The sequence below is a fragment of the Bombus flavifrons genome, chromosome 9 (assembly GCF_040668555.2).
Source record: "Bombus flavifrons isolate JBK064 chromosome 9, iyBomFlav1_principal, whole genome shotgun sequence".
Taxonomy (NCBI): domain Eukaryota; kingdom Metazoa; phylum Arthropoda; class Insecta; order Hymenoptera; family Apidae; genus Bombus; species Bombus flavifrons.
In genome coordinates this window covers 14,579,597-14,604,539 of record NC_138450.1, presented here as the reverse complement: position 1 = coordinate 14,604,539, position 24,943 = coordinate 14,579,597, and the positions used below count along the sequence as shown (strand labels likewise).

At 37.8% G+C, this 24,943-nt stretch overlaps 2 protein-coding genes and 1 non-coding gene across 4 annotated transcripts in view; 2 read left to right on the top strand and 1 right to left on the bottom strand.

The window, feature by feature from the left end:
- numb (NUMB endocytic adaptor protein) overlaps positions 1-24,943 on the top strand; it is a 60,541-nt gene that overhangs the window by 1,056 nt on the left and 34,542 nt on the right. The window contains exon 2 of one of the 2 annotated variants that reach the window (XM_069120364.1): positions 22,828-22,868. The exons of the other annotated variant lie outside the window; for it this stretch is intronic. The gene's annotated coding sequence lies outside the window, so the exon portion shown is untranslated. The remainder of the gene's footprint in view (positions 1-22,827; positions 22,869-24,943) is intronic. 2 annotated transcript variants of the gene reach the window in all.
- LOC138183743 (U1 spliceosomal RNA) lies at positions 8,174-8,336 on the top strand. The gene has a single exon (XR_011174137.1). It is a non-coding gene; the product is annotated as a U1 spliceosomal RNA (small nuclear RNA).
- Positions 12,533-24,225, bottom strand: LOC138183223 (mucin-2). Its single transcript, XM_069119894.1, has 6 exons — positions 24,117-24,225; positions 19,914-20,107; positions 19,496-19,717; positions 18,908-19,186; positions 14,397-18,606; positions 12,533-13,196 (listed from the first exon to the last, which is right to left on the bottom strand). Exons 2-6 carry the CDS (start codon positions 19,959-19,961, stop codon positions 12,757-12,759), a joined length of 5,199 nt encoding a protein of 1,732 aa, XP_068975995.1. The 5' UTR covers positions 19,962-20,107; positions 24,117-24,225; the 3' UTR covers positions 12,533-12,756.

Here is a 24,943-nt window from a genome sequence, read left to right as displayed (position 1 = left end):
GTAACTCACGAACAGAAGGTAACGAGTCTTTAATGAGAATTAATTACACGCATCGTGACGACTGAGTTATCGCGAGAGTGTTTCGAATGTTTATATGTATTGATAGCGGTGCTTTATATGCAAGTGTACATTGTACATATACGCATATAATATACCGGTGGAGAAATTTATTTCCGAATTTGTACACTCTGGGTCTGCACATGCTTGTCTGGGAGATGTTGATCAATCACTGGCGTGTCAACTTATTCTGCTATTCTCTGATTCACTGATTTATACGGAAGTATGTAGATCGGAAATCTAACTTAATTATATTATATACGTATGATAGGACGAGACGCATCGCAAATTATATATCTGGCATGGGAATGATGAGATCATATGTACAATACAATATGACTAAACGTTTGATATTAAATATCGCGAAACGTTTGATATTTTTATTAAACGTCTGAATTGTACAGGTGATGGAATCTTTTAAGTAATCGATCACGATCAAGCCATTGAATCGTATTTAGAACTATAAAAAGATTAAGATGACAATATAAAAGTGTCTAGTATAAAAGTATCTATATATAGAATCGAGCGATAAGTTATGCAGAATGTTGAAGATTTCGAAATATTATTTCGTATTTGGACGAAAAAAAAATCACGTATCACAGCGATGAAAGCTGAATAAAATTTTGACCTAAGAATTTTAACTATCTTAATTGTTATTATGTGTCCTGTGCAGAAGCGAAAAACTATCTGTTCCAAAAAAATAAGTCTATAATTCCAAATATGGGTTGTATAATACGTAAAAGGTATTGCATTTGTGCTTGCATAAGAAGTAGCTATACCAGCCTAATATCAGAAATGTTTGTTGCATCTTTAGTCAGATAAATATAGCGTGCATTACAATGTCGAATCGGTCGATATACAGACCTATTGCTAACTTTTCTCAGTAGGTACTGTGCTCGACGTTCAATTATAACTCCTTATTGATTGCTCAAACTATACACTACAGGAGCAAAGCATTAGTTATTTGTAACAAAGTGAACGACGCGTAAAAAGATAAAAAAAACTCTACGTAACGAAATTATCATACCCAAGTGACGAATTAATTCCTGTTCCGCAGCTAATAAATTAACATGAATTGAAAATAGGTTGACTTCAAACTGACATAGTAGTTAATAGAAAAGCGATTTTTACTTTCTGTTCGTGAAAAAGAGTCACGAGAATTAGTGAGAAATAAAAATTGTCCACGAAATCGGGTCAAGATCTGATCAAAATCTTGAGTAATAGATCCATGTTAAAGCAACGTGTATATATTTTTCACAGCTCCAGTTTACCAAAAGAGGTACAGCAAAGAAACAAATTGGAAATGTGATAAAGTGTTTCTTTGCTTTACTCAAAAATTTCTCGCTCCATTACTCGCTAAGAACTACCAAGCATGTGTTAGCCTATGAGATCAAGACGAAGATAGCTATCGGACGAAGATTTCATTTTGCAAACCGTTTGTATCTTTTATCGAACAAATTTAAATTTGGTTGATTGTAACCAGTGGATAAGATCTTATCGGAGTCAGAAGCTAAATATAATTAACATCTTTTACAAGACGAACTGCGGCACTCTGTGGGAGCATTGATATCTGAAAAACCAAAGATAGATTTGCATACGGGAGCGCTGTACAAGCAAAAATTAGCGAATGAAGACAAAAACGTTTCTTGTCGACGGTATTGCTTTGATACGTAACTGAAAATTACGCTACTAAAATCTTTATTACACGAATCAAATTAACCTTTGAAACTTAAACGACTCCACTATACTACATGCTACAACATGTTAAGAATAGATAGTAAATCTAGTTTGTAACAGGAGTTGTTTCGGTGCTAAGCGATACTTAATATGCCTGCCTTTCGTAAAGGAATAATTTGCGAGTGGTCGTGATAAAGGAGAGAAACTAGCGGTAATTACGAAAGGAAGCCTCTCTGAATCTGACCGAAGATGGCAATGAGAAAGGGAGATAACCGAAGGATACCGAAACTCATTTCTTAATCTTATCTCGTTGTATTAATCATAGTCGTTTTGGTTCGATTTCGGTTAGCGTTGTGATCTTCTTTGTTCGTTTTTGGAAAGTAATTGTGTCGACAAATATTCAGGTAGGTTTCATTTTTATGTATAACGTTGTTTACAGCAGAAAGAGCGTTGAAAACGAAGAGCAAAAGATTTGAAATTCGTCGTTTGGTTCGATTTCGGTTAGCGTTATGATCTTCTTTGTTCGTTTTTGGAAAGTAATTGTGTCGACAAATATTCAGGTAGGTTTCATTTTTACGTATAACGTTGTTTACAGCAGAAAGAGCGTTGAAAACGAAGAGCAAAAGATTTGAAATATATTTTATATATTTATAATACATAATATGTATGTATAATTTGGTAAGTCTATACATAAAAAGAATTACATGAGAACATATAGCACAATTGAAATAAACGATCAAGTCAATTTATTGCTTACGAAACTAACATTTTTCGCATATCATTCAGAGTACTGTAGTTATTTCAAAACAGAGCGCATGCAATTTTATTGAAATTACGACACTCTAAGAACAATGTGAGTCGCGTTAGTCTCACATTATCTATTAGGCATTAATATTTATATCTTCGACTATACATATCAACTACCGCGTAAAGTATGTAACGAAATATAATTATAGGTATATTTACTATATCAAAACGATAGAGCTCCCGTGAAATCTTCTCTTATTACCAATATTTGCACGTAGTATCAGTTATTCGTCACTCTTTAAGAAAGTTGTCATAAAAGATCATTAATGTTCGTTGTTCTCGTCTAAGGGACGAATTTGGACGATTTAGAACATCTTGTGATATTGTTTATTAATAACACCGATATAGCTTCGATATAGTGTTAAAATGTTAGTGTTATTCCTGAAAAGATTCAAACTTTGGAGAAACGACATTTCATGCGCATCGATTTGATATTACGTAATCGTAACATCAAGATATAAGAAATTGTAAGGACTCTCACGCAAGCTGTTTCTCAGAGCAGCGCAAAATTTTCTCGCGATTCGTGCGTTGATTTAACGAATAATCGATGAAAGGTCCGATAACGATCTTGCTGGGTAACTACGGATAAATTGAACAAATACTTCCAACAGACTGTAGGGCACGTAGATACGTGTGTGTGCCACGTGGCAACCGGGTCAATTGTATTCCATAACGAAGCAAATGCTCGTTATCCTCCGAACAATTCGATCATTGTCCTAGGGAACGCTTTGAAAACGTGGAACGTGCGTCTGACACTTTAAGGATGAGTTTTTCGAGCAACGTAGGTCGCATTGTAGCGTAAAAATGTTTATCCCTTAATTATAGACAACACATCTCTGGAAGAAATATGAATTTTTATTTCATTAGTACAGTGCAGCGATGAAATTTTAGGATTTGAGTACCTCCGGTTGTAAAAAACCAATATAAAAAATAAATATACCTACACAGACGCATCGTTCGACAAAATAGTTGTAATAATAATCAATGACTGCGTATTCATAACAGAGATTAAACCGAAAATGTACGTAGAATTGTTCGTCCCTTCGATGTCTTAAGTTTGCCTTTTGTCTCGACGCTTCCTTAGCCTACGATCCAATTAGATAGGTCATGCTATTGTCCTTCCAAGGTTTATTAATTCTACGTCCAATTGTACGAAGTTCGTTAATTCGAACCTCGAGTCTTCGAACTTCAAGCTGTGTATTCCATAAATATGCAGGAAATGTGCTTATGTATATTATCTCATTATCATATCACGTATATTATCATTTTATTTCATCTTTTACTCCGTGTCCCCTTTTCCTTTTTGCTTAGAAGACCGACGCATTATTTGTATTCTATTACGTGTGGTAATTAGAGATTGCCATAATCCACCGGAACGATATATATATATAGATATGATCGATTATTATTATCGTGTAATTAGCACAGTATAGAAGTATCGGCAACTTACGTAAAATACGTAATATAATGAAATATACGTGTATTCGCGTAATTACACGCAGTGTACTAAAAAGCTTTTCTAAAAAGGAAGCTAAAAAGGAAAAGGTAGTTGAAAGGAAAGAGAAATCTCTTTTTGTTTCCATATTTCTGAATGAAGCTACATTTGCATTGTTTTAATTCCATCAAGTCGAAATGTTTCGTTCACGGAATTCACGCCACGATCATCTCGCTGCGCCGTGGAAAAATTTCATAAGCCGAGTATACAGTTTGTCGTCGTTTTATCGTGTTCAACGAAAAAATTGTCGCTGTCAAAGACCTTCTTTAATAATCACAGCTGAAAACATCGCGTCGGCCGTGTCTTCGCATATTTGCCATAGCTTCGTACAAATTAAAGCAGGACTCAGGCTCAAGTTCATCCGTTTTGTACGTAGCAATGGGTGCATTCGTGTGTGTTCGCACGATAATTTCAGATGCACGTTGCTCGCGACAGTGTCTTTACTGTACACGTGACATTTATTATGCCAACGTACTTCCTCTGTTTGTGTGTCAGACGACACTGGTATTCGTGACGAACTGCAATGCAGACGATTGCGGTATCGCCATATCAGAGACCTGCCGATGCGAAAACTTTGTGAATCAGCTCCGCTAGGCCTCGCAATTAACGTGAATTCACCATGATCACTCCGGTATCGAAATAGAAGGACTGGCGTGCTTTCATGCGAATTACGCGATCGATGGTCTCAAGGAGATTAGACTTATTTATGAAAGTTCCAACTTTTCGTATTTTATTAGCAGACTATTTGTAGATATTAACCGGTTGACCGATATATACGGTATTTAATCGTATTGTAAATCATCAAGTATCTATCTTTATCCTTGGTTTCTTTCATGTAAAATAACCACGACAATGTCTTTATTTTAACAAGACGAGCGTTTAATGATCGTTTTTCAACGATTCTTCGTAAAGTCATAAAGTTTTCGACATTGCAGAAGTACATATATCTGGCTCTAGTATACTTGCTTTTGAATTTACGTTAGAAGGTGATCTCTTGCATTTAAATCGATCTATTATTCTGCGTATTTTTACGAAAGCAAACTTTTTCTCCGCTAATGATATTCTTAAAGTCGTACTATTTTATTACGTAACTAAATGTATCTACGTAAGATTAAATTTGCTTCGATTCGCGTATCTCCGTAACATTTTGTCAAACTTATAAAAAGACATTCGGCATTCAAAGCCGGAAATGTACCGAACTGATGAGAAAAAAAAGCGAAACAATGAAACTTAACCGCATACAAAGTTATAGTATCGACTGTAGCTACATATTAGGTTGTTCGAAAAGTTTCTTTCGTTTCATAAGGTGATAACAGGTGAACAACAATTTCTGTTTTATATTGTTTTATCGAATTAGGTATGATCTATTTCGTTCTATTTCTATTATTGTGTTCGTGCATAATTCGATAAACTAATATAAAAGAAAAAGCATTGTGCGTCTATTATTTCCTTATAAGACGAAAGAAACTTTTCGGACAACCCAATAGTATCAAGTATAATAGAATGTAACGAAGGATCGCGTCGATAAATACAGTTCTTAAGCGTGAAAGAAGGTAGAAAGGATAGAAGAGAAATGTCTGTCGCTCACTGTTGGTTAATTTGAACGGCTTCGTCCTCTTGCGTTTTGCCATCGGACAGAGTAACGATGGCCGGTTAAATTCGACGAAGTAACGGGCTTCTTGAAAGAGCATCGCTCCGGATACGGTGTACAGCCGACCGACTGCGTGTTTACGTTACGAAACGTGTTCTCGCATTGCCGCGTAACCGTAAGAGCGTGACGAAAACCGAGCTACGTGGGTGACGGTCTGTCGTCCTCTTCTAAGCAACCTCCACCAACGACAACTCTGCCTTTCACGTAAGGTCGATACCGTGCAATCGTGTCGTTCGAGCCGTGTTCGATCGCAAATCGAAAAGATCAGTTTTTAAATATTTTTTCTCTCTTCGAAACGAAGCGTACAAAAATATATTAGTTTGAAATTAGAACGATATAGTTTGCTTAACGCTAACGTTGTAACTCTATTGCATAAAAATGGAACGTTAAATATGTAAATCGAACTTAATCCCTCGCGAAAATAAAAATCCAATTACGTCCATATCGTACAATTTGAAAAGCAGGTCACACGCGTGAAGTTCCTTGCCAAAACAAACATGCGAAGGCTCCGTAACGAAGCCGATTATTCATCGACATTGTAAATTTCATGAAACAAAAAAAAAAAAAGAGAATCGAAGAAAGAACGAGGTCGTATAACGTGTTTCGTGTCCTTTGAAAAAAAAGAAGTGGGTGAATCGCATAAAAATACTCGGTGAAGTAGCGACCTCCTTGGCTCTAAACGTGCTATTACGTAAAAAAGTTCTCTCTCAACAAGTTCTATTACCCCGATACACACGATGGATTGCCAAACGTCTTCAACTGAAATTTATTATATACCTGAACTATCTAAATGTGCAAAAATTGACTTTCGTTAGTTGCGTCGTTCTTTCGCCAAAACTTATTATACACGTCTCACCTATAACGTACGTAATGAGATCGACTGACCGAGATGACCAGAAAGTCGAGTTCGTCGATAGAATTCTCCTTCGCGAAGATTTGCTTCGCCGATTGCGCGTTACAAGTTGCTACGTGTATAACGTTAACGATTGGTAAACAAAAGGTTGTCTTGGGACTCGATAGTTAGCACCGAATAGTTTCAGTGGCTTAAAATAGCAGTATGCGAAATATATTAAAATGTCGATTAGCTGAAGTAAAAGGGAGATAAAACGTTTCTGGTAACAGGATTTTCGGGTCACCGATGTGGAAGGGCCAAACACGGGCAATTGGATCGTAAATAGCTTATTCGGAGAAGTTATTCTACGAGAAGAAAGATAATTTTTGCGTATATCTAAAGAATCAGATACAGATGGCTAGCTACACCCCATCTTTCTAAATGGGTTCAGAAAATATAGCAGTATGGGATATAAAAGCCCGTATCTGATAACGATCCACTATGAACGTACAAAGATACTGACAGACAACGACACTGTTGCGCGTCGCTTCCAAGAGCAAAGACTTCGCCCTATGTCTCGCCGTTATGAAAAAAAAAGAAAAAAAGAACGGGGCAAAAATTATACTCACTTTCCATGATTTTTAAATAAAATTATCTTTCTATGTCTTTTTTTTTTTCTTGTGGGTTAAATACAGATGAAAGCGTTCCATCAAGGTAGCAACATTGATCGAGCCTTGACATGGGTTCTTTTTTTAATACCATCGAAACCTTGCGTATTACCAACGCAACGCCTTGATACGATGGATCTTGTCTTTGGATACGTCTTTGTCATACGATGGATACACAAATAAAACGCTCGGGTCTATAAAAGAGCCAATGGACCCATAAATATTTACCGTGCGTCGTATTTTTCTTTTCCATCGCTCGCTTCTCTCCCCCGATACTGTTTTAACGAGACTACTCGCTACAGGAGGTCACCTGTTTATTTATCGATGGCAATTAAGGCGCGCGCAGGATAGATCTCGTACGTGTCAACCGCGTTGGATATTTTCTTCGATAACGGCGATGATAAATCTAATAAATATATCTAATAATAATAATAATAAATAGTTGGCGGATATTTATGCAAATGTATATTTTCCTGGAACCTTACGTTTCCTCGTAAACGCGGTAGAAAATACATTTTGTTCCACGACTAACACCGCTAAACTCTACCGAACTAACTCTACTAAATTTGGATTCCGATCGACCGATGGATTGGATCAGCTATAGGTACTTTCTAAAATTAAAATCGTAAGATTCGTTGTAACCTTACAAATAGATCGAAATCGTAGCAAACCGAAACGTTTTCTTCTTTTTGCGCGATCGGTATTTCAGTTTATATAACACGAAGTATTGTAAGATGATAGATCGATTTTGCACCTCGTGCATCGATGCTAGATATGTCATATAGAAGAGATATATAAACGATATCGTTGGAGATAAAAATCAATGGATATAGCGAACAAAGATTCGCGAGCGTCGGCCATTTCTGAAAACGATCCGATCACGATCGGCTGTTGTCCACTAGATGACATTCGTTTTCTATAGAATTTCTCGCGAGCGCGGAAGGATAGCGGAGCCGATAAAATTTCTCGGCAATGGTATTGAATTATAACTTACTTGGCGCGGAGGATACCGTGATCACGAAGGCGGTTCCTTCTGGGCGAGGCTCCTCCATTGCACTTGGGTAGAGCTGAACCTTGCGAATACTCCTAATGTGGGTATGTCGAGCGCACAATTTTTGGTAGTCGGGACCTGCGTTCGCGCTGTCCCGGATTCACGAAATCGAAATGTAAAAGTTCCTTTCTATTTTTTATTTAACGAGAGAAAAATATTTCTCGACCACGACGATATCGTTTTTGTTTGCTTTTAGCAGTTTGAAATATATACCGATCTTTGATATATAATACCACGACGAATATTTTCTCCTCGTTACAAACTTTTCCGTCGTGTAAAACGTGTGAAAATATTCCTCTCAGCTTTGATATTTCTTCTATTTCGAGTTTGTCGGACGAAATAGCGAAATAGTGTTACTCTTTCAACAGAAAGATATATCTGTCTCGAGTTCCTAATACATTTTCAAGAAAGAACAATAGACGCGTCTTCGACTCGCGTGAATTCGGTTAAAAATGTATACACACGGGAAACAATAAAATTCACGTACGCGCTTCTACCTCGTCGATAGACAGAGTTGTTCGTTGCTGAAACAGTGGTTTCTTGTTAGAGGATGTATGACGAGAAATGCGGCAAATGCGACAAACGATAAGAGTTAAGAATATAACTATGTTCTTTTTTATTTCTAAAGTTCTATTTTTCCTTCTTTCGCTTTATTCTTAAACTTTTATCTTTGTATCAGTCGAGAGACAAAGATATCTCATAAACGGAACGTCTTCGCATAAAAATCTAACAATGTCCTAATTTCTTATCCTCTGAAAATTATTTCGTTCGCGTGCCTCGGTTTATGAAAGCGAAACATATCGATTATTCTCTTGCGTGAACGCTTTATGCTTCTATCGAAACTTGCAAATTTTACGTAATGGAAGCTTGTACCGGTCGCCAGATGTGGCCCTGACGAATCTTAAGATACTGTCAAATGGGAAAAAGATACCGAGTTTCGTCGCAGAATTCTATTTTAGTAAAATTTAAAAGCTTAAAAGACGACGGTGGTGAAATATTATTACGGTGAACTCGTGTTCTTTCTGTTTCATATTGTAAAGTTATTTCAATTTGAAACACCGCTGTCCTCGAAAAAAGGAACAATTCGTTACTTTATTTATGCTTAGACCAGAACGTGTCTCGCGTATCTTGCGGTTTCGCGTTTACGTGTCTATGTAACGTTTACTGATATTACCGAGAAATTGTTGGAAATACAGAACCATAAGCAAGCTACGAAAACACGAATAATAAATAATAAGTCCTAGATTATTATTTATTCTGTGACGTCTCAAACAATTTTAAGTCTTCGCCATTTACATAGTTTATCGTTTAAATTTCGCAATCGAACGTTTTACGATTTTAAAACGATTGAAAGAGCACCTCGTTGGATAGCATTATTATACAACTATTTATTTACATACATTTATTTATTACATACATTTATTTATTATTTAAACATTTATTTGCATTTATCATACAACTTGATACGCGTCTCCAGTGTAGTCTGTTTATAAGATCCTACTTTATGTATTAAGCTTAGAAAGAATATTATTTTTAGTTTGTTCTAGACAATTTTCTCTGGAAGGCAGTAAAGTTCTGCAGATTCTGGCGACACAAAGAATATAACGCGCGAAAGCATTTTTTACATCCCACGGAATTTTCTTCGATACCGTGACAATAGAGGGCGTCAAGTTACCCTTGACATATCTTTCCCTTGATTTTCTTAGTATCTCAAAAGGTAATGCCTACAATGATAAAAAGGTGTGGTTCTTATTAAAGTGCTTTCCAATAGCACTCTTTGTACGTGTTTCGTTATAATAAAAAAAATTGTTTTATCAAAACATTTCATAGTTTTTAATGTATAATAAGTATAATATATCGCGTATAATATACATATATAAGGTTTCGAAACGATTTCATTATTTTATTATATAATGTTCCGTTGAGAGGTAAATTTTACGATCGTTTACAGACATTCGACAGAATTTAGAATACGATTTAATGAAATTATTGGAAGAGGACTTTTGCGTTTATCCTTGATCTTTATCACGCAATCCCAACACTGACGATGAAATAAAAGCATGGCGAACAGGCTGCAATTCCTTTCATTGAAATATGTACCTTTTTTTGTGTCGAAAGCAATTTCATTCTTCGATTTCCACGGTGTGTATTTTTCATCACGGTTCTTGGAATTTTATCTTTTCAGTCGTTTTTTAAGCTCTATAATTTCCTGCGAATGTCACGCTATCTGTCGTGCAGGATTTTTACACTCTGTTGTAAATGCAGAAATACTTGTATGGAAATAATTTCGATGGAATATACAGGGTGGTTGGTAACTGGTGGTACAAGCGGAAAGAGGGTGATTCTACGCGAAAAAAGAAGTCGAAAATATAGAATACAAATTTTTCGTTCGAGGCTTTGTTTTCGAGAAAATCGACTTTGAATTTTCGCTCGGTACGCCTGCACTTTATCGCGTCTCGTTATAACGGATCTCACTGTAGATCGTTGTCTGGATTAACGTTATTTTTTTAATTGTTTAAATTTTTAAATTTTTATTCTATATTTTCGACTTCTTTTTTCGCGTAGAATCACCCCCTTTCCGCTTGTACCACCAGTTACCAATCACCCTGTATATTACAAACTATCATAATATAAATTTGCTTATCCGTCGACATTCTTCAATTATTCAAACTATTTGATTTTTGCTGTTCATCGTAAGCAACCGACAATTTCTAATTAAAATCGTTAAACAATTATTTTGATAATATTTATACGATGGATCATATAAATTCATGGAATGAGTGCTACTTTGTATGCCAAATGTATGATCTTTTAACGGAATTTTATTCGGATATAAATTCACAGTAGAGATATGTATTAAAGATTTATGAAATAAAAAACAATTCCAAAGTAATTTCAACATTTTACTCGTCAGACGTTACAACAAATAACGCTGAAATAACTTCGAACGAAACGTTTCTATCGAATCACCTTTCGCGTTATTCGTCTCTTCCTTCTCCCTTTGCGACTGTTGGAGGATGCTACGGTGACTGTTTCCCATTGCTTGCTGGAAGAAATACAACGATGCCTTTGGAAGAGCTGTGAAGGACGTGGTTGGTCGTCTCGCGTGCCACTTATTTCCCTTTCCTGGCGTGAAGCACTTTTCCCTTGAGAATCGTGGCTTATGATCGGGGAAACGAGTCTACCGCAACAATCGGACCAACGTAAGCAGACGAAACGATCCAGACTTTTGTTAAGGAATGAGTTACTCATTCGTTTTGGTCTTATCTCAATTATTTGTCCTATGAGATTCTTCAGAACACGAGAATGAAGCAGCCACAAAAAGAACGTATCGATGTAGGTAGATTTATAGGAAGTAAAGAATACTAATACATAGTTAAATATAAAGGTTATTCGATATTTCTCTAATATTACATGAAATAAGGCAATCAAGTAGCCTCTAATTCATGAAATTTACGTGTTTTACCACATTTATTGCTATTGTACAAGAAAATTTATTAATTTTGGTAACCTGTAATTTAATTTTTCCAGTTTTGTTAACATTTTGTTGTTATATAAAATAATTTACAAAAGAAAAAGAACCGTTACGCTAATTGCTTCATTTATCAAACTGAACTTCTAATCTTGTTTCATGATTAAGCGAAGTTGACTGTAAGCGCCGTAATGTAGGCAACCGATAGCTACAAAGCAACGGCATGCAAACACGTTTGACAATAGTTAGGCGTAATAACATGTCGCAAACAATATGTACATATATTCGAGGTTAATATATTCTATTATTTAGATGCACGTTATATGTACAATCCATTATAGAAAGATATGCATTCTTTTACCATTTAGATTTATTATTATCTATATGGATTTTATACGGATTCATTGACGCTATAGAAATTTAGAATACGTAAGTAGATTCTAGATAATGGTTCCGATATTATAAATATTAATTGAAGTAGAGTGCATAAACGTTATTAAAATATTAGGATTCCCTAAGTTTTGCTAACGTAATATAATAGTGATTCCCAATTTGATAAATATTTGGCTCAAGTTTAGTGTCACCTTTTCAATATCGCATTCTGTAGTTCATTAAACCGGATAAAAATGATAAAGAATAATGCATCAGAAAAAAATTATTATTAGACTATGTATTACAGTAAATAGAATTAAATGGTAAATAAACAAGCAAATTTAAAGTCCTTTTTATCATAGTTGTTTGTTACACTATTAATATTATACTGCCTATGTGTTAAGGAAAACGGTTTTAAATAACCAGAAAAAGTATCTTGTACAAGAAAAATTGTATCATATATTCTTGTTTATTAACGATTATAGTACAGAGGAACAAACCAATTTATGGACCGACCTAATATATTCTAGAAATTATTGTGCAAACTTCGATTCTTCCATTGATTTCAGTTAGGAATAGATTGATATTTCCTTCAATGCTCGTTGTAGCAACATTGTCCCTGGCTTGTGTATAAATTACAAATTCTCGTTTGTTCACTATCATAATTATGAAAATTATGATACCTCGTTCGAGCCTTTCGCTAAAAACTGACTCAGTGTACCAACGTTAAATAGACATCGTTGTAAGATCAAAATTACCTTGCGCCCACTGACAACTGGAATTCCATCAAAATTATTCTCTTTTAGACAGCGCAATAAAGATGCATACCACATATCCCGCGGTGATTCAGTAGTACTAGGTTCGGCAGTAGCGCATGAACAACTGCTAGATGTTGTGGATTTTGTAGTGCTATTTGCTGGTCCTTCAGTACTGCTTGAGGTAGACTCTTGGGTAGTGCTACTGAATGGTCCCTCTGTGCTACTTGAGCTGGATTCTTGGGTAGTGCTACTAGCTGGACCTTCTGTGGTGCTAGGAATCGATTCTGGGGTAGTGCTAATAGCTGGTCCTTTTGTGGTGTCTGAGGATGATTTCTCTGTGCTAGTAGTACTTGGAGCTTCTGTGCTGCTTGAGCTGGATTCTTGGGTAGTGCTACTGGCAGGACCTTCCGTATCGCTTGAGGTAGATCCTTGAGTAGTACTATTAGCTAGACCTACTGTGCTGCTTGAGCTGGATTCTTGGGTAGTGCTACCCACTGGTCCTTCTGTGCTGCTTGAGCTGGATTCTTGGGTAGTGCTACTGGCAGGACCTTCCGTATCGCTTGAGGTAGATCCTTGAGTAGTACTATTAGCTGGACCTACTGTGCTGCTTGAGCTGGATTCTTGGGTAGTGCTACCCACTGGTCCTTCTGTGCTGCTTGAGCTGGATTCTTGGGTAGTGCTAATAGCAGGTTGTTCTGTGCTGCTGGAGGATGATACCTTTGTACTAGTAGTACTTGGACCTTCTGTGCTGCTTGAGCTGGATTCTTGGGTAGTGCTACCCGCTGGTCCTTCTGTGCTGCTTGAGCTGGATTCTTGGGTAGTGCTACTAGCAGGACCTTCTGTATCGCTTGAGGTAGATCCTTGAGTAGTACTATTAGCTGGACCTTCTGTGCTGCTTGAGCTGGATTCTTGGGTAGTGCCACCCGCTGGTCCTTCTGTGCTGCTTGAGCTGGATTCTTGGGTAGTGCCACCCGCTGGTCCTTCTGTGCTGCTTGAGCTGGATTCTTGGGTAGTGCTAATAGCAGGTTGTTCTGTGCTGCTGGAGGATGATTCCTTTGTACTAGTAGTACTTGGACCTTCTGTGCTGCTTGAACTGGATCCTTGGGTGGTGCTCCTAGCAGGACCTTCTGTATCGCTTGAGGTAGATCCTTGAGTAGTACTATTAGCTGGACCTTCTGTGCTGCTTGAGCTGGATTGTTGGGTAGTGCCACCCGCTGGACCTTCTGTGCTGCTTGAGCTGGATTCTTGGGTAGTGCTACTAGCAGGACCTTCCGTATCGCTTGAGGTAGATCCTTGAGTAGTACTATTAGCTGGACCTACTGTGCTGCTTGAGCTGGATTCTTGTGTAGTGCTAACCGTTGGTCCTTCTGTGCTGCTTGAGCTGGATTCTTGGGTAGTGCTAATAGCAGGTTGTTCTGTGCTGCTGGAGGATGATTCCTTTGTACTAGTAATACTTGGACCTTCTGTGCTGCTTGAGCTGGATTCTTGGGTAGTGCTACTAGCAGGACCTTCTGTATCGCTTGAGGTAGATCCTTGAGTAGTACTATTAGCTGGACCTTCTGTGCTGCTTGAGCTGGATTCTTGGGTAGTGCTAATAGCAGGTTGTTCTGTGCTGCTGGAGGATGATTCCTTTGTACTAGTAATACTTGGACCTTCTGTGCTGCTTGAGCTGGATTCTTGGGTAGTGCTAATAGCAGGTTCTTCTGTGCTGCTGGAGGATGATTCCTTTGTACTAGTAGTACTTGGTCCTTCTGTGCTGCTTGAGCTGGATTCTTGGGTAGTGCTACTAGCAGGACCTTCTGTATCGCTTGAGGTAGATCCTTGAGTAGTACTATTAGCTGGACCTACTGTGCTGCTTGAGCTGGATTCTTGGGTAGTACTACCCGCTGGTCCTTCTGTGCTGCTTGAGCTGGATTCTTGGGTAGTGCTAATAGCAGGTTGTTCTGTGCTGCTGGAGGATGATTCCTTTGTACTAGTAATACTTGGACCTTCTGTGCTGCTTGAGCTGGATTCTTGGGTGGTGCTCCTAGCAGGACCTTCTGTATCGCTTGAGGTAGATCCTTGAGTAGTACTATTAGCTGGACCTTCTGTGCTGCTTGAGCTGGATTCTTGGGTAGTGCCACCCGCTGGACCTTCTGTGCTGCTTGAGCTGGATTCTTGGGTAGTGCTACTAGCAGGTTGTTCTGTGCTGCTGGAGGATGATTCCTTTGTACTAGTAATACTTGGACCTTCTGTGCTGCTTGAGCTGGATTCTTGTGTAGTGCTAACCGTTGGTCCTTCTGTGCTGCTTGAGCTGGATTCTTGGGTAGTGCTAATAGCAGGTTGTTCTGTGCTGCTGGAGGATGATTCCTTTGTACTAGTAATACTTGGACCTTCTGTGCTGCTTGAGCTGGATTCTTGGGTAGTGCTACTAGCAGGACCTTCTGTATCGCTTGAGGTAGATCCTTGAGTAGTACTATTAGCTGGACCTTCTGTGCTGCTTGAGCTGGATTCTTGGGTAGTGCTAATAGCAGGTTGTTCTGTGCTGCTGGAGGATGATTCCTTTGTACTAGTAATACTTGGACCTTCTGTGCTGCTTGAGCTGGATTCTTGGGTAGTGCTAATAGCAGGTTCTTCTGTGCTGCTGGAGGATGATTCCTTTGTACTAGTAGTACTTGGTCCTTCTGTGCTGCTTGAGCTGGATTCTTGGGTAGTGCTACTAGCAGGACCTTCTGTATCGCTTGAGGTAGATCCTTGAGTAGTACTATTAGCTGGACCTACTGTGCTGCTTGAGCTGGATTCTTGGGTAGTACTACCCGCTGGTCCTTCTGTGCTGCTTGAGCTGGATTCTTGGGTAGTGCTAATAGCAGGTTGTTCTGTGCTGCTGGAGGATGATTCCTTTGTACTAGTAATACTTGGACCTTCTGTGCTGCTTGAGCTGGATTCTTGGGTGGTGCTCCTAGCAGGACCTTCTGTATCGCTTGAGGTAGATCCTTGAGTAGTACTATTAGCTGGACCTTCTGTGCTGCTTGAGCTGGATTCTTGGGTAGTGCCACCCGCTGGACCTTCTGTGCTGCTTGAGCTGGATTCTTGGGTAGTGCTACTAGCAGGTTGTTCTGTGCTGCTGGAGGATGATTCCTTTGTACTAGTAATACTTGGACCTTCTGTGCTGCTTGAGCTGGATTCTTGTGTAGTGCTAACCGTTGGTCCTTCTGTGCTGCTTGAGCTGGATTCTTGGGTAGTGCTAATAGCAGGTTGTTCTGTGCTGCTGGAGGATGATTCCTTTGTACTAGTAATACTTGGACCTTCTGTGCTGCTTGAGCTGGATTCTTGGGTAGTGCTACTAGCAGGACCTTCTGTATCGCTTGAGGTAGATCCTTGAGTAGTACTATTAGCTGGACCTTCTGTGCTGCTTGAGCTGGATTCTTGGGTAGTGCTAATAGCAGGTTGTTCTGTGCTGCTGGAGGATGATTCCTTTGTACTAGTAATACTTGGACCTTCTGTGCTGCTTGAGCTGGATTCTTGGGTAGTGCTAATAGCAGGTTCTTCTGTGCTGCTGGAGGATGATTCCTTTGTACTAGTAGTACTTGGTCCTTCTGTGCTGCTTGAGCTGGATTCTTGGGTAGTGCTACTAGCAGGACCTTCTGTATCGCTTGAGGTAGATCCTTGAGTAGTACTATTAGCTGGACCTACTGTGCTGCTTGAGCTGGATTCTTGGGTAGTACTACCCGCTGGTCCTTCTGTGCTGCTTGAGCTGGATTCTTGGGTAGTGCTAATAGCAGGTTGTTCTGTGCTGCTGGAGGATGATTCCTTTGTACTAGTAATACTTGGACCTTCTGTGCTGCTTGAGCTGGATTCTTGGGTAGTGCTACTAGCAGGACCTTCTGTATCGCTTGAGGTAGATCCTTGAGTAGTACTATTAGCTGGACCTACTGTGCTGCTTGAGCTGGATTCTTGGGTAGTACTACCCGCTGGTCCTTCTGTGCTGCTTGAGCTGGATTCTTGGGTAGTGCTAATAGCAGGTTGTTCTGTGCTGCTGGAGGATGATTCCTTTGTACTAGTAATACTTGGACCTTCTGTGCTGCTTGAGCTGGATTCTTGGGTAGTGCTACTAGCAGGACCTTCTGTATCGCTTGAGGTAGATCCTTGAGTAGTACTATTAGCTGGACCTACTGTGCTGCTTGAGCTGGATTCTTGGGTAGTGTTACCCGCTGGTCCTTCTGTGCTGCTTGAGCTGGATTCTTGGGTAGTTCTACTTGCTGGTCCTTCTGTGCTGCTTACGGTAGATTCTTGGGTAGCGCTACTTGCAGGTCCTCCTGTGCTGCTTGAGATGGATTCTTGGGTAGTGTTACTTGCAGGAGCTTCTGTGCTGCTTGAGCTGGATTCTTGGGTAGTGCTAATGGTAGGTTGTTCTGTGCTGCTGGAGGATGATTCCTTTGTACTTGTAGTGCTTGGACCTCCCGTGGGGTTTGAGCTGGATTCTGGGGTAGTGCTAATAGTAGGTTGTTCTGTGCTGCTGGAGGATGTTTCCTTTGTACTCGTAATACTTGGAGCTTCTGTACCGCTTGAGCTGGATTCTTGGGTAGTGCTACTTGCTGGTCCTTCTGTGGTGCTAGAACTGGATTCTGGGGTGGTACTAATAGCTGGTCCTTCTGTAGTGTCTGAGGATGTTATCTTTGTGCTAGTAGTATTTGGAGCTTCTGTGTTGCTTGAGCTGGATTCTTGGGTAGTGCTACTTGCAGGTCCTTCTGTGCTGCTTGAGCTGGATTCTTGGGTAGTGCTAATAGCAGGTTGTTCTGTACTGCTGGAGGATGATTCCTTTGTACTCGTAGTGCTTGGACCTCCCGTGGGTTTTGAGCTGGATTCTTGGGTAGTGCTACTTGCTGGTCCTTCTGTGGTGCTAGAACTGGATGCTGGGGTAGTGCTAATAGCTGGTCCTTCTGTGGTGTTTGAGGATGTTACCTTTGTACTAGTAGTACTTGGAGCTTCCGTGCTGCTGGAGCTGGATTCTTGGGTAGTGCTACTCGCTGGTCCTCCTGTGCTGCTTGAACTAGATTCTTGGGTAGTGGCAACAGCTGGTCCTTCTGTGGTGCTAGGACTCGATTCTGGGGTAGTGCTAATAGCTGGTCCTTCTGTGGTGCTAGGACTCGATTCTGGGGTAGTGCTAATAGCTGGTCCTTCTGTGGTGTCTGAGGATGATTCCTTTGTACTCGTAGTACTTGGACCTCCTGTGGGGTCTGAGCTGGATCCTTGGGTAGTGCTACTAGCGGGTTCTTCTGTACTGGTTGAGGATGATTCCTTTGTACTAGTAGTACTTGGACCTCCTGTGCTGCTTGAGCTGGATTCTTGGATAGTGCTACTTGTTGGTCCTTCTGTGCTGCCTGTGGTAATTTTTTGAGTAGTGCCGCTAGCTGGCCCTTCTGTAGTGCTTGAGGTTGATTTTTCAGTTGCACTACTAGATGGTTTTTCTGTGTTTCTGGAAGTCGATCCTTGGGTGGTACTAGTAGTTGATACTTTCGTAGTTACAGTTGTTTTGTCTGATGAGTGCGGTGCGTGTGTTCTAGGTGATGGTGTCGGGCGTTGTGTTGTCGAAGGCTCATCTTTGTTGCATTTTTTAATCTTTTTGAGGATTTTTTCAAGTTTTTCAAAAAGAGATAGTTGAAGCTTTGTTACAGTGCAGTCTGATAGTGTATGTTTCAATGTTGACATATGTTTAATCTGTTTGGTAGCTTCTTTTGTAATCTTCGGAAGTTCCGTGTTCGAATGTTTCGTTACTTTCCGCAGTGCCTATTATGGTTGTATGGGATAAAAATAAAATTTGTATTATATTAATTTGTAGTGGTTTTAATATTTTGCTAATTGTGATAATTTTTATGATTGTTACGAGGAATTAAATGTCGTTCATTTAAACTATAGAATGTTATTTATAGATAATATCTGTATATAGTATATATTTTTGTATGTTGTTTTACGCATTACTACGTTAAAAATATTTGTCCTTTATTCTGAATAAAATATATTTGTGTATAATTTTACTTTTTATTCCAGAAACGGTATTATTTATTGTAGAAACGGGTTAAGTACTTACGTTATCTAAACATGCAATTGCATCAATGAAAAGTGCGTTGGATACGACGCATTGTGCAGCTTCGTTAACAACATCTTCAGTCTTGGACAGGAACTTTTCAGAAGCTCGAACTATTTGCTTTTCCACATTTATCGCTTCATCCATATAGTTTGAAACACATTTATTAACCGAATTTAAGATCTTGTCACGTATTTTCTTCAAATCCTTTGCGATAGCTGTGCACTGGTTGTTATCATTTCCATGTGCTTTTCTTTTTAAAATTTTCATTTCATGTGCCACCTAGATGCACAAAGTGAAAAGACATTGTAACACAGAGAAACTTGTGTCATAATTTAATTATTCATTACATATGTACATATATAATATAATATAATATATTATGTAACATAGCACACATATATCTATCTTTTTCTATTTTTTCTATTTCGAAGCTATAGTTTGTTCTAATTGTATGAGGCACCCTGTATATATCTGAATCATAATATCCAATTAGCTATATGTATTACTTGTGGAATGACTCAAATGTATTTTTCAAATCTTTTTAATTTGAATGATTCCTGCTAGGAATATACAATATTACACACTTACATCCTTCAATATGTCATTGACTTTATATTTCGCATTCCTCTTTATTTCTTTACCGTTTTCTCTCATTTGCTTCAGATAAAAATTAGCTTCCTCTTTATGATGCTTTAAGACTACCTTTGCGTCTTGAATGATGCCTTTTATTTTTACCGTAACTTTTTCTTCGTGTTTATGTACTCTGCTCGCTGGATCAAGGAATCCTGGTAATCCAGGAAAGGCACTACCCTAAAATAAAACAAAAATAGATTTTTTGATAAGTTAGGTGGTGTTGCCGCGCGGAAATGTCTATCCGTAGGTAACTCGTTTTTAGAAACATCGTGTAAGATATAAATAAAAAGGGAAGATGAAATTATTTTGAAAAATATTAGCAAAAAGGAAAGAGACTGTGAGTTAATTCGGAACTTGAGAAAAATTCACTTACATACGCAGCTATAACGAAAAAACAGAATACAATTGCGACTTTCGCCATTTTTGACCCCTTCAGGCACGACGAATTTGAGACAATGCCAAGATATTGCGTTTCTCATTTATATAAGCCGTAGAGTTCGTAAAAAATAATTTATCCGTCAAAAAACACACGTAGCTTTCGACACTTGTGTCAATGTACAAACATAGCTAATTAAAATGATACGACATATAATTGACATATTATCGATGAATAATTTAACTTTTATGTCAACTACGCTATATATAATCAAATTGATCGAACGTATCGTACACGTTTCATTTTCTCCTTTAATCTTTTGATAAAGAAAGGTACTGCGGTTATTTATATATGATTGGAAACATTCGATCCAGCAATTTGGCATTTTTGTCAAAATATTTTTTTGCCGTTTAGAGCTGCAATTTGTGCAAATAATATTGTATAATATTGTTCACTTTATTTTGTCAGAGATCGGTCAAATGATTACGCGATTTTATTTAGCGTCGAAATATATGATTTAAATAATTTCTCGTATTAAAATTTATATCCCTGTTAGTGGAGACCTTTTGTAATCTGCTCGTATAGCGTTTCTGATAACGTGTTGTTCGCTCTGTATTGTGCAAATTTATTTAAACAGATTTATTTGAATAAGGATTTATCGAGAAAGAAATTGAAGATGGTTAGAAAAGGAAAGAAGGAGTAATTTTAGAAAATTTGATATTTACTTGACGTTACGGAATATTATTTAAATGGCATTGATCGGTAAAGGAGGCGTTTTTGTAGCATCGTAATTCAAGTAACGATTTAAGTATCGAATCGTTTTGTATCTTCCGTATTTTACTATTTACGTTACTAACATTTATTTTTATATTTCTTTTCCTCGGGTATACTTTACGTATCTTTTTCGCAAATGTTGTAGCACGGTCTAACATACATAGCAAAGTATAGTTACCAAATAGAAAAAAATTGCAATTTTATATATCAATTAATTTAGCAAATCGAGGCAGCACAAAGGCGACTTCTTCGATTAACCTTCCATTAAATGTCTAATACGAAACTACCTTTTGTTGCAAGCAACATCTACATGTTAGGATCGTACGTTTCACCGTTACGATCGACTTTCTACGAGCGACATGTTTGATCGTATGAGTGCGTACACGAGTAGCTGCAGACACGTAAAATTTCACCCCAATAAAACGTTCCCATAGAGTACGACGCACAGGGTGTCGTGGGAACCGTTTCACTCGATGTAAAGCACCGTGCACATTTTTATGGGGCGCGTAGACGTAACCAAGTAGCTTGGGGATTCCTTTGTAATATAACGAATCGACGATTCTTCTCGTCTCAACTATCGACCGATTTTCCCCTGTATGAGTATCTTGCCTTCGTCGATCGTACAATTTAGATATGACAAATGACGTAAATGCCGAGGAAGGAAAACCAAATGATATAAAATACAAAGTAATTTTTTGCCGGAGAAGGATGTCAATTTCATTCCGTGCCACTTATCTTTCTTCTATTTCTGTAAAAATGACGAGCGTCCGCGGTACAGAGGCTTTGAACGATAAACAGCCTAAATATGAAAATTAATCCTCTTCGCTCGTAACATCGAGTCAACGATTTTTCAAAGGAAAATGCGGCAGAATTTTAAAAAAACGATATAATACAAGAACACGAACTGTTCGACTCTCTTACCTCCCTCGTACGTTACAGATCAATTTATAGAAAATATTTCAAATTAATGATTTTATCTCTTCGAAAAAGACAAAGAGAGAAGAGACGGAACGTTTCGATTAACCTAATATACGTAGTTTTCTTTGCACGAATTTGTTTGCTCGATCAATAATCCAATATTTGATAGAAATATATGTAAATGTATCAGTTAACGTTTGTATTCATTCAAGCGAGCATTGGGAATAGTTTTCGAGTAAACAGGAACAGGTCACGTACGTATGTACAACTTGAACGAATTTGCCGTTTAAACGTTAGTCCATCAAATGTCAAGTTTTCATCCTTTGGGTTTAATATTGGGAAAATCAATTCTATTAAATGATAATCAAAGTTACTTTAATAATAAAATAAAAAAAATAAAATTAATCGATTGTTCTCAATCTTATATATTTATCTCGATATATTTGTTATTAATATACAGGGTGGTTGGTAACTGGTGGTACAAGCGGAAAGGGGGTGATTCTACGCGAAAAAAGAAGTCGAAAATATACAATAAACAGTTTTCGTTTGAAGCTTTGTTTTTGAGAAAATCGACTTTGAATTTTCGCTCGGTACGCGTGCGTTTTATCGCGTCTCGTTATAACGGATCTCACTGTAGATCGTTGTCTCGATGGAAAAATTAAAAAAAAATTTTTATTCTATATTTTCGACTTCTTTTTTCGCGTAGAATCACCCCCTTTCCGCTTGTACCGCCAGTTACCAACCACCCTGTATTTAGAATATTTGTAAAAAGAATTTTTTTTTTAGTAAAATTTCCAAATAATCGTCGTGTTTCTTTACGTTCTATTTAAAGAATAACGTGACTGACATTTCTTAAATTTGCATGTATAAAAATTACACAATCACGTGATTCTGATTACATTAAATGTTTCGCAATGTTTCCTTAATGCTATCAGTTGATATAATATTTGTTATTTTATTGATTAAACGTCGAAATTACCATAAACGTGTGTTTCATTTCGCGAACGAGCACATTTATGATATATTGTTGCTTGATAATCGAGGGGGTTCAAAGGAAAAGTAAATTTTAAATGTTAAAACACGTTGTTAACTCTACTCATAAAAATATAACGATTCGTAACAAAATTCCGATTATAATGTTACATGTAACTATGACTGTAACGTTATAATCGATCTAAAATTAATTTATAAAACAAACACGATATATTTTATGTTGCAGATAAATCCTCTTCAATCTGCGTCGAATACAAATACTTTTCGGTGAGTGCTTAAATATAATCTTTTTTATTCGATAGTTCGTTTACAAAAATCCAACGTTCAAAGCGAATTACTTTAAAAATATAGAAATATTTTCCATAATAAATGTTCAATTTTTGTGTGTAACGCGTCTTTTACATTTTTTATCACATTCGATGCAAGATCTAATGCCAATTAACGCGTAACCTAATGCGACATTTAATATAAAATCTGCTGTAAAACCTAGTTAACGTAAGCTTTGTCATTAGCCGTAACTGAACCATACAGTTTCATCCCTCGTAAGCATAGAATCGGACGCATATGTCACGTTCTTAAAACTGTTTTTGTTTTTTGGAGGAAATCACTTTGAGAAACTAGATTTCTAACATCTGTTCTCGTATTCGCTTCCTGAACATACGAACATCGATGCCACGTGCTTCCTACGTGTCGTATAATATTTTCTAACCAAAGATAAATTTAAAAAACGGAATGAAAATATTTATTGCGAGATTGGCCATGGAAAATACTGGGCAAATACTTTCAATACAACTACTTGCTGTTTAGAAGAATAGGAAGAGATATTTAATAAAATTAATTTATTTCAATAAATCTACCGATATAAATCTATGATGTAGTTAGTAACAGATACTGCTGAAATAAAACGAATATCAAAGCTCAGTGCGCATCGCAGCACATGTTAGGTTTTGTACCTGTCGGCTCGATGTTCATGGGAATATACCGGCATGTGGTTTTTATCTGTGGCCATATGGCGTATCGGAAAATGCACGTGCGAAAGAATAGAGACAGAAATCCCGAGCAGAACACCGTCTTTTAACGCTGTCACAGTTTCGCGCAACACCACGACGAACGACCGATGATCAAATCGACGAACTGCTGGTAAAAGTTTAAAACGCGTCTCGTACTTGAAATTACAAATTTCGTAAAAGCAGAATAAACTATTTCGAGGTAACGATAGAAATCGCTACGACGAAAGCTGATTTTAATTTTCCCGTTGAACGAGTCACGTTGAAATCAATTTCCACGACGGAGCTCTCCGGATCAACTCCGGATCGGTTACTTTCGTCTTTACTGCTGTTCCCTTTCGCGACTCAACGATGCCTTTAACGCGGCAACGAAGAAAACATCTAAAGGGAAAATACAAACGCTTCTCGTCCTCTATCTCTATTTGGGCGATTAACAAATATCGGATACAACGACGCACTGAAGAAATACGCGATTACATAGACAAAAATTTGTTCTTATTCGAACCACTTTTCTCCTTAGTACGAGTAATCGCTTAATTTCGATGCCTCGGAACGAGTGACACTTTCTTAAAGATACTCGCGAGACGTTTAACGTTTGACTTGTTGAAGGAAAATTGTATTTTATCACGGTGCTCGTCTTACTGATATCGATCGTACTACTCAACGATAACGTCTAATCGTTTCTTGATAGATCTTTTTCTTCGAGGTGGGGAAAAAAACGGGGTTTTAACTTTATCTTTTTGAAATTAATACGATATATTTGCAGCGTCTAATCATTTTTTTTTTTTCAAAACTTCACTCGTTATATTCACCGTAAATAGGCTTTTTTACCTTGCGTACGTTTATATACCTCCATGACGCGTAAATTTACCATACAAAATTTGTTTATTTACGCTTGTTAGCAGAGTGCTGCTTTCGTGAATGCGAATTCAACATTGCGTTAGCGAAATACAGCTTTCGTGAATATGAATTCTAATTTAGCTACTTTCTTTTAATATCATCGTGCTCGTTACGTATTGTAAAAATATTTCTTTTTCATTTCCGGCCAGCGTAAACGGCATTCTATCAGAAACTCTGCTCTTTATTTTTTCACCTATAGCTCTTTAAAGAATTACTTTTTAAATCAACGTTTGCGATTTTTCCAATTTTTACTTTATTCTTTATTTATACCAAATATTTATATACTTCGTTAAAAGCATCTGTCGTTCCATATTATCGAAATCGACGTCAAACTGCTGTTTAACCACTTGTCACATCCGTCGTTCCTTCTCGAAAAGATAGTTTTCTAAAAAGTCATTCCGTAAATCGATATCCAATCTCCGATTGTTTTCTTTT

Bases quoted from the DNA above. Each gene is read 5' to 3' on its own strand.
- LOC138183223 (XM_069119894.1), bottom strand. From the start codon at position 19,961: ATGGCGAAAGTCGCAATTGTATTCTGTTTTTTCGTTATAGCTGCGTAT. The intron at 18,607-18,907 runs GTAAGTACTTAA...CAACCATAATAG, and splicing joins CAATTGCATGTTTAGATAAC to GCACTGCGGAAAGTAACGAA. The intron at 13,197-14,396 runs GTCCAGCTAATA...GCAGCACAGAAG, and splicing joins CAGCTCAAGCAGCACAGAAG to CTCCAAGTACTACTAGCACA.